This window comes from Trachemys scripta, chromosome 2 (assembly GCF_013100865.1).
Source record: "Trachemys scripta elegans isolate TJP31775 chromosome 2, CAS_Tse_1.0, whole genome shotgun sequence".
Classification (NCBI taxonomy): domain Eukaryota; kingdom Metazoa; phylum Chordata; order Testudines; family Emydidae; genus Trachemys; species Trachemys scripta.
The window spans coordinates 73,251,574-73,262,052 of NC_048299.1; the positions used below are offsets into that span (position 1 = coordinate 73,251,574).

Genomic DNA, 10,479 nt, shown 5'->3' on the forward strand with positions numbered 1-10,479 from the left:
TTTAATTGATAATCTTAGCAATAGTATGAATTGTGATTCTACTCTGAAAAGTGACTATGCAAAAAACATACCTCTTCTTGATTGTATCCGTTACACTTCTTGTAATTCAGTCATATTTGCTTACTTAATCCAACTAAAATAAGTTTTTAGTGCTTTTTACTACAGGTAGCACTACAAACTGGATTTTGTTCCTTTTTGTATATCAACAGACTATTTACTAAGATGTATCAATTGCTTCTGTGCAAACCTGCTAAAGAGTTGAATTGCACAGTAGTCATTCTGGGCATACTTCGGCCTGCCGAATCTTTATTTAAGGTGGTGATGTGCAAAGAGATAACCCAGCTTGATTCTTGCATCCCTGCTGAGTTTGCAGAGCTTGAAGTTAGGAAAAAACATGTTTTTATTTCTGCATAAGTAATATGGGACTCAGATGCAATAAGTGCAGAACCCCTACGACAAAAGTAGAATCACTTTTTGAAGTCGAATGGCAACTAAGATGATCTTTTTGAAGGTGTATCTTTAAGTCAATTTAGTAGGATTGACAACATATTTCTTTTTCAAATTAACCTTGTCAATTAGAGAAATCTTGGTGTTTAAAATTTAAAAAGAATTGGCACAGTCTCCCCATCAAATTATTATAACCCAGTAAAATACCTTTGACCATTGCTGTACTGTGTGATAAGAATACATTACACTGATCCCAATCCTTCCCAGGAAATCTTTGTCTGCTTCATTATATTGTGGATTTTTGATAACTGGGGGGGGAAAAAGAAAGATTGATGACCGCTATTTTCCAAATCCTGGCATAGGGCTTTTTTTTTTTTTTTTAAATGTAAGCTAAAGAAAATATATGTTCTGAAAAAAACTATTTCTCAAGTATATAAGATACATTTTTTGAACACATGGCACTGGGCACAAGTATTTCTTGTTATGTCTTAATACAAAAGTTAAAGTAATTCATCCATTAACATTTTTATTCAAAGTACATTGTTTTATTCCTTCACCCATGACAATAAGATGCCTGAATAAGCAATGACAATACAGAACAAGTTTTTGTTTTTAAAATGAATTTTGTGACTCTAAAAGCTTACCGAAATGGCCTTACTGGGGAACGAAGTCCAGCCACAGAACTGGTATAGAATGGGTGTTAGTATGGCAGACTTCTCCATACTATGCTACCAATCTGCCTCAACTTCATTATGGAAATAAGCCTGTAGGGCAGAAAAGGCAGTCCAGGCTCCAAGCATAACCAAGATTTGCTCTGTGCCAAGGCTCCTAACTGTAATAGTGATTTTGTGATATGAAACTGTGAATTTGGACTAAGACCGCAATCATATAATTGACTTTGGTTAGTAACAGTCCAGGCTAGATTTGAACCAATAACCTAAAAAGACAAAAGGCTTGCTGCTATTTCACTGTCAACATCCTGAGCTATCCAGTTTTCCACAATGAAAGTTCTGATAGGAACAGTGCTATGAACAGGTAAGAGAACAGGTGAAGAGGACTAAGGTACTGAACTGGAAGATATTTAATACATAACTCTTACAAAGGCCTTTAGCCCTTAAAGGATTAAACAATTCTGGAAATCCAAATACGAAGTTAAACTAATTGCTATGTAATCTTGTTAAACAATTGTGTGTACAGGCACAAACAAATACATCTAGTAGAATTTTCAGTTTTAAAAGGAAGGTTTTTTTCAAATAACCCAGAATATTTAAATTACCATTACTGAATCCCTTGTGGTCAGGAATCAAATTTTTGACTTAATTTATCATCCGCAAAGACAATATGGGGAACTGTTAACATGAAAAAATAATTTAGTTGAGTAAAAAATTTTTTCAGCTTAGTGAATTTTGAGATGAACTAATTTTTTTTTTAAATAAGACATGTTTAAGTTTCCAAACCAAATACAAGAATGTTTGTGTAAACAACTTACAAATAAATATTTTAAGGATTTTTGTAAGGTTTTTACTTGCAAAGATCCGAGGTCAGAAATGTGTGCTTTAACTTGCTGCTGTTGATGACAAGCAAAAACAAAGGTTATACACCTGTAAAAGGAGTTCAAGTTGGACTCTGCATCTTCATACTCCTGGGATACTCCAACCAGTGCAGCCTGAACAGTAAAGCTCTAGCTAGCAGTAGCTGTTGGATCACTCATGCACTTCCATCGCCTCCTCCCCTCAATGAATGAATGTTTCAGGGTGAAGGTATAAAGGGGTGTGGCACTCCAGCCACCTCAGTTTCTTCCCCTATGACAGGACTCTGAGGTAGTGGAGAAAATCTCATGAGTGTGAATACGCAGAGTCCATTTTGTAGAACACTGGTTACAGGTAAGCAACCTTCATTTCTCCTTTGAATGTCCTTTGCATATTCCCACTCATGGGATAGATTAAAAACAGTACTCTGATCCAGGATGGTGGGACCACAGAATTCTACTTGAACAAGGACTGCAGAACTGCCTTGCCAAATTTTGCATCAGATCTAGACTCCAAATTTAACAAGTGGTATTTAGTAAAAATGTGTACTGAACTCCATGTTGCTGCTCTATATAACTCTATTAGAGGAATGTATCTAGAAAAAGCCATAGAAGCTGCCTTCAATCTAGTACAATGTGTTTTAATTCCCTGTGGAAGAGACAAACCCATCAATCTATAAGCTTCATAAATACATAATTAACCATCTTGAGAGTGTCTTTTTCAAACAACTTGACCCTTATTGTTTATTGCTTATGAAAAAAGGAATTTTAAAGATTGTCTAAATTGTTTATTTCTGTCTAAATAAAAGGCTGAAGTCCTTTTAATATTTAGTATATGTAATTTAGCTTCCCCATCCTGAGCATGAGGCTTGGGAAAGAATACAGGTAAAAGTATAGATTGATTTATATGAAAATCCAAAACTATCTTTAGTAAAAACCTTGGGTGTGTATGTAAAATTATCTTTATGAAAAACAATAAATGGTGGATTAGCCAGTAAGGCATTTAATTCATTTATATGTTTTGCTGAAGTGATAGTTATAAAAAAAAAAAACCACTATCTTAATAGACAGACAGGTGGAACAATGTACAGTTTTCCCAAATGTTCAAAGGGAGATTTCATTAGTTGTGAAAGCACTGTGTTCAAATCCCAAGATAGTATAGGGTGTCTTATTAAAGGATATACATTAGTAAGACCTTCCAAATCTTATAGCTCTTTCATGAGTAAAAAAGGATTTATTTTCCATAGCTATATGGTATGTTGATATGGCTGAAAGGTCACTCTTCATGGAAGATAGTGAGAAACCCACTCTATAATACATATTTTAATATATAATTAATGGGTGCTGTATATAGCTCTATATCATACATGGAAATCCACAGTAAAAATCTTTTCCATTTATGACTATAAAACATTTTCATGTGGACTCTTTTCTTGAATTTATCAATACATTTTACACCTTTAACGAATAAGACTTTTCTATCAATCCCAGAGTTTTATTCCCCGGGCCATTAGATAGATACACTGAAGATCTGGGAGATAACATAACAAGAAGGGATGGTCTAACAAAACTGGTACAACGACAGAAGTTCAATTAACCCTCTGGACAGGCAAATTAAGTCCAGGTATCACAGTTGTCTGGCCCATGCAGGTGCTATTAAAATTACTCTAGCTTTGTCTTATTTTGTTTATTACTCTTCAAATGGAGAAAAATGGGGAAACACATAACTTAATCCTTGACCCCAATTTATTAGGAATGCATCCAACACTGAGTCCCTGCTCTCAAACAAAATCCGATGCAAAAAAATCTATTATAGGATTCCCCCACAACCTGAAAAGGTGTATTACTACTTTGTCCTTCCAAAGACTATTCTTGTATTTGAGCAGTCAACCTACTTAGATGACCTGTAAGGATATTTTGTTCCCCAGATACATGAATTGCTGTTGGGTAAATGTCTTGTTATATATTGTAGGGAATGAGCCCTGCCTTGTTTGTATTCAGAATGCATGCATGGCTGTGATCAGTGGGTCTTTCTCCAGAGATTAAAAGGAGAATCAAGGATCTTCCTTTTATGGGAGAGTAGGGTCTGAATACAATAACCAAAACTATTATCCTAGCTGACGCAACCAAAGAATCAAATGCAGCCCTTAACTGATGTTTAGCAACATTCAGCTCCGCCATCAAAAGGGCATTTGCTAACCTTCGATGCTCTTCCAGTGGAGAGCTGAGGAATGACGACTTTCCCCCCCACAGATGATGCTGGTAACCAGCCATGAGAGATCTTCATAATTTTAAATATGCACACCTAACATAGCTGAAGGAAATATTTTCCTCACAAATATATTGAGTCTTTCCCCTTCTTTATCAGGAGTACAGTGAACTTGGACAACTTTCCATCTATGTAGCACAGCCTCCATCATTAATGAAGTAGGAGATAGCAGAGCATAAAGGTATAAACATAGCAAGACCTTCCTGAAGGAATTGGTATAATTGGGCAGTCTTTTTCAACATAGGCAGCTGAAGGAGCATTTCAGCTGGTTTTTGCTGGTTGAAGCCATCATTCTAATAAGGGGAATGTTACCCTCAAAATATCAAAAAACAGGTGAGAATTCCTCGATACCAAAGGAATATCTAATGTCTTTGTCATGCAATCCATAATTCATGAAATGACACCACATCCTCTGATGGTGGTGCTGCTGAAGTGTTGCCCACATTTTCCCCTAGAGAAGGCAACTCCTCCAGAGTCTGGATCTGACTCTTGTATCGCTACTATTTCCTCCTCTTCTAATAACTTTCTTACCATTGTAGACTTATCAGAACTTAGATGCATTGGTGGATATGTATCCTTCAGATCTGACAATATCCTCTCAGTACCAAACTGGCAAATGTCTATTGTCATAGAGAGAAACATGCTGATAAGGTGCAGGAGATAGCCAATGATACCAGAAAGATGTACTTGCCAGTCAGGCCAAAACTCCATACTCAGATCAATTGGACATTTCTTTGTCCATATGGATCTAGAACACATAAATGAGGTTGTTGAGAATACTTTTTCTCCAGATCAGATCACTGAGCTGTATTTCTTCTCCAGTCCAAGCCCATTCTCAGTTCAGATGGAACCAGAGACTGCAATCTCCTTGGTTGAATAAAGGAGAATAGAGAAAAAAATCTTTTCTGGAGACCCAGAAGGGGTCTTAGACGGAAGAAGCAGAAGAGATCCTGAGTTCTTCAACTCTTCCTCTCTGCCTTGGGGGAGAATCTAATTGAATCGGTTGAAGCAAAATGTCCAATTCTTGCTCAACTGAAATACGTGGGTTAATTACCAATAGAGCTGAGCCAGATCCAGATGATGAAATTGTGCCATAACAACTATTTGTTGTAGTGCTGTGTCAATACGGTCTACCACTTCCATATATATTTTTTCCTACCTCAACGGATCCTTACCTCATGCTTTTGGAACTGGCTCATCTAGATCAGACGAAGAATGTCTGACTCTACCACAAGAATATGTATACTGCATACGTTCCTTGAAGACCCTCTGGTCAGATGTCTCTCTCTCTCGCATGGACTGGCTCTTCAAAAGAGGCTGATTCCAATGAGGACTGAGCGCTCATGCTCTCCATAATAGCTGTGTCCCTTTGCAGTGGGCTGGCTCTGGAAACAAGGTGCAAGATTTGTACCAAGGCGGAGGATTTGTCCTTCTTCCTTACAGACTTGCTCGGCGCTGACACTGGTCTCTGAGACTTGTTTGAAGCTTGCTTGGTTCCATATCGTTTTGCTGACCAGGCTTCTTGTAATAAAGTCACCTGAAATCTGTTCTGTCTCACCTTTGTTGCGTGTGTAATGAAAATAAAGCAAATCAAGCATTTTTAAAAGTGAGTGTCCTTCACCCAAGAGCCAGGCATGTGGCATTTGTGTCAGATGCCAGAAATAGAACCAGACGTAATACACCTTTTTAAGCCTGGGCTTTTTATTCTTCAGTTTCATCATCTCAAAACCAAAATATTTACAACCAAGTTAATCAACACTAACAGACAATTAATTTTAACTAATATAAATTATTAACTAGCTGACAAGGTACGGATCCGGAATCAGTCCAGAGCATTTCCTGATTTGTTCACCTGTTCTCAGTTTGAAGAACCTGAGGCAGTTGAAGCACCATGCCCTGGAACAATCGACGTTCACAGAGGGAAGGGGGCAAGGGACATGTGAGCTGCTACTGCTAGCTCGAGTTCTACCATTCAGGCTGCACCGGTTGGAGCATCTCATGAGTGCTAATATGCAGAGGATATTCGAAGAAGGTGCTGCATTTCTTACTATAGGTGTACATAATGTCACTAAGGATTTGTTTACACTTACAACGCTGCAATGCTATAGCGCTTCAGTGAACTTCTCCCATCAGAGCAGGTACTCCACATCCCCAAGAGGCAGTTGTTACGTCAATGAGAGAAGCCCTCCCATTGACATAGTGCTGTCTACACTGGAAGTTTGGTTGATTTAACTGCATTTTCCGCACCCTGAGTGATGTAGTTATACCGAAATAAGTTTGTAGTGTAGACCAGGGCTAAGTATAGAAGAGAAAACAAACTTCTCAGTCAGTGAGTAAAATGAACCAATGTTCAAGAATTGTTTGAAATGTATTTGCAATTAATATGTATGTTGTTAATAATCTGGGATCTCAGAACTTTTAAAAAAATTTAGGTTCACCTTCAAGTTTAATTGAAATTGTCCAGCTGCAATATATATTTTCATTAGCTATCAAATGTTGTGCTAACAATGAGTTGATGGTTATTTTTATGAAGGTTCTCACTGAACTGAGATGATTTTTTCCCTTTGTTGGCATTAACATTACTGAAACTCTGAGCATGCCTGTGCTGCAGACTGCAAATGAACTCTTAACAGCCAGTCATCTGAATAAGTACATATAGAAGTCTCTTGTAGGCTGTCACTACACCTGAGTACCTGATGATAATTCTTGGAATTAGAAACGCCCAAAAGGAGGATTTTGTATTGATGATGATTCTCATTTATGCAAAATCATAGTTACTTCTATGTGTTGGTCTGATGGATATAAAGCATGCATCATGACAAGCGCTCCAAACCAAATGCATATACTTAATAATAGAATTATGCAGGGTATGGTCATGGGAATAGAAAATATGGGGAACAGACTCCCCATTCTCCCAATACTGCTTTAGAAACTTAGAATGCCCCGAATGGAAGGGAAAACTTCATCTCAACATTCCAGGGAAAAAAGTTGGGGGGCAGCATGAAGTAGAAATAGAGTAACCTCTGAATAATTTCCAGTACCCTTTTTGTTTTGAACTCCCAGGCCTAGTCTACACTGGGGGGAGCGGAGGATCGATTTAAGATACGCAACTTCAGCTTTCTGAAGGTTCTCACTGTGCCTGACTCTCTGCCTCAACACAAACAGCTTTCTTTTGGAAGAATCTGTGAGGACAATCCAATGGCTACTCATATTAGCTTTCCTAATTTTGGACCAAAAGAGATTTTTTTTTTTATTAAATAAAAAAGATGATTCAACCCCGATAAAGTGTAGATCTAAAGTATTAGAGTTTCTGAAGAATGTAATTTACTTTCTAGCCTAAAAGCTTTAGTCCCTCAAATCAAATATTTTACACGTTATTCGGAATATTCTGCTGAAGGCAAGAGCACCAAAGGCAAGACAGCCTTTCTATTGTAATTAGGGCTGTCAAGCGATTAAAAAAATTAATCACGCTGTTAAACAATAATAGAATACCATTTATTTAAATATTTTTGGATGTTTTCTACATTTTCTACAATGTCAAACTTTTAGGCCTGGTCTACACTAGGAGTTTATCTCGAATTAACCCTGCACCCGTCCACACAACGAAGCCCTTTACTTTGATATAAAGGGCTCTAATATCGATATCTGTACTCCTCCCCGACAAGGGGAGTAGCGCTGAAATCGATATTGCCATTTCGGATTAGGATTAGTGTGGCCGCAATTCGATGGTATTGGCCTCCGGGAGCTATCCCACAGTGCACCATTGTGACCTCTCTGGACAGCAATCTGAACTCGGATGCACTGGCCAGGTAGACAGGAAAAGTCCCGCGAACTTTTGAATTACATTTCCTGTTTGCCCAGCGTGCAGAGCACAGGTGACCATGCAGTCCGAGAATCGAAAAAGAGCACCAGCATGGACCGTATGGGAGGTACTGGATCTGATTGCTATATGGGGAGAGGATTCAGTGCTAGCAGAACTACGTTCCAAAAGACAAAATGCCAAAACATTTGAAAAAATCTCCAAGGGCATGATGGAGAGAGGCCACAATAGGGACTCACTACAGTGCCGCGTGAAAGTTAAGGAGCTCAGACAAGCCTATCAAAAAATAAAGGAGGCAAACAGTCGCTCCGTGTCGGAGCCACAGACATGCTTCTTCTACACTGAGCTGCATGCAATTCTAGGGGGTCCGCCACCACCACCCCACCTCTGACCGTGGATTCCGAGGCAGGGGTAATCTCAGTCAGGCCTGAGGATTCTGCAGATGAGGAGGAGGAGGACGACGACGAGCTTGCAGAGAGGACACAGCACTCCGTTCTCCCCAACGGGTAGGATCTTTTTCTCAGCCTGACTGAAGCACCCTCCCAACCCCCAGACAATGAGGCCATGGAAGGGATCTCCGGTGAGTGTACCTTTGTAAATATAAAACATGGTTTAAAAGCAAGAGTTTTTTAATGATTAATTTGCCCTGAGGACTTGGGATGCATTCGCGGCCAGTGCAGCTACTGGGAAAGTCTGTTGACGTGTCTGGGGATGGAGCGGAAATCCTCCAGGGACATCTCCATGAAACTCTCCTGGAGGTACTCCAAAAACCTTTCCACAAGGTTTCTTGGCAGTGCAGCCTTATTCCGTCCTCCATGGTAGGACACTTGACCACACCATGCTAGTAGCAAGTAATCTGATATCATTGCATGACAAAGCCTGGCAGCGTATGGTCCCAGTGTTTGCTGGCATTCAAGCAACATCCGTTCTTTATCTCGCTGTGTTATCCTCAGGAGAGTGATATCGTTCATGGTAATCTGGTTGAAATACAGGAATTTAATTAAGGGGACAGAGGTGGCTGTTCCTACTGGGCTGTTTGCCTGTGGCTGAAAAGAACCCCTTCTCTGCAGTTAGCCAAGCAGGAGCAAGGGGGGCTCTTCCCTAATACCAGCCACGCAGTGGGGGGGAGGGATAAAGTGATCATCCCAGAGAATTGGATTGGGGGGGGGGGGTTAGTTTGGTTTCTGCTGCTGCACGTTAACAGGAAAACCGCAGCGCTCAACGGGCTTTGCTTGGTATGTTGGAAAGGAGGGCGCTGCTTGTAGGAAAGCTGCAGAAGCCGAAAGACAATGGCTTACCATGGCCGCATGCAAGCCGAATTCTGTTGCCCGGACCTGCATCTGTGATCTCTAACACCAAAGCCACAAGCACTCAATATTAAGATTCAAAATGCGACCTTGTACCGAAATCACATGTGCTATGTAATGTGAATAGTGTTGTTCACTGTGAAAGAGTATAAGCATTGTTCTGTAAAATGTATCTTTTTAAATACTTCTCTCCCTTTTTTCCCTCCCTCCCGCAGCTGGTGATGTGGCAGGCTGCAACACTGGGGCTGCTGCGTGATCAAACGGACATGCTCCGGCGTCTGGTGGAGCTTCAGGAACAGCAGCAGGAGCACAGAGTGCTGCTGCAGCCGCTGTATAACCTCCCTCCCCCCTCACCACGTTCCATAGCCTCCTCACCCAGACGTCCAAGAACGCGGGGGAGGGGGGTAGGCTCCGTGCTCCCACTCCACCCCAGTGGACAGCCCAACCAAAAAGCTGTCATTACATTGAACTTTTTTAGTGGCCTTTTCCTTCCTTTCTATCCCCCTCCCAAACCCCACCCGGGCTACCTTCTCAGTTCTCTCCCTCTTTTTATAATCAATTAATAAAGAATGCATGATTTTTAAACGATAGTGACTTTATTTCCTTTGAAAGCAAGCTGGGATCGAAGGGGGAAGGTGGGCTGCTTACAGAGAACGAGTCAATCAAGGGGGTGGGTTTTCATCAAGGAGAAACAAACAGAACTTTCACACAGTAGCCTGGCCAGTCATGAAACTGGTTTTCAAAGCTTCTCTGATGCGCAGTGCTTCCTGGTGTGCTCTTCTAATCGCCCTGGTGTTTGGCTGCGCGTAATCAGCGGCCAGGTGATTTGCCTCAGCCTCCCACCCCACCATAAAGGTCTCCCCCTTACTCTCACAGAGATTGTGGAGCACACAGCAAGCAGCAATAACAATGGGAATATTGGTTTGGCTGAGGTCTGAGCGAGTCAGTAAAGCGCGCCAACGACCTTTTAAATGTCCAAATGCACATTCTACCACCATTCTGCACTTGCTCAGCCTGTAGTTGAACAGGTCCTGACTACTGTCCAGGCTGCCTGTGTATGGTTTCATGAGACATGGCATTAAAGGGTAGGCGGGGGGGGGGGGGGGGG

General features: G+C 40.7%; 1 protein-coding gene across 1 annotated transcript in view; it reads right to left on the bottom strand.

Moving 5' to 3' along the window:
* Window positions 1-10,479, bottom strand: part of TOPAZ1 (testis and ovary specific PAZ domain containing 1) — a 92,846-nt gene that overhangs the window by 16,847 nt on the left and 65,520 nt on the right. The window contains exon 15 of the mRNA XM_034759484.1: window positions 655-755. Coding sequence (XP_034615375.1) covers window positions 655-755 — 101 coding nt within the window. The remainder of the gene's footprint in view (window positions 1-654; window positions 756-10,479) is intronic.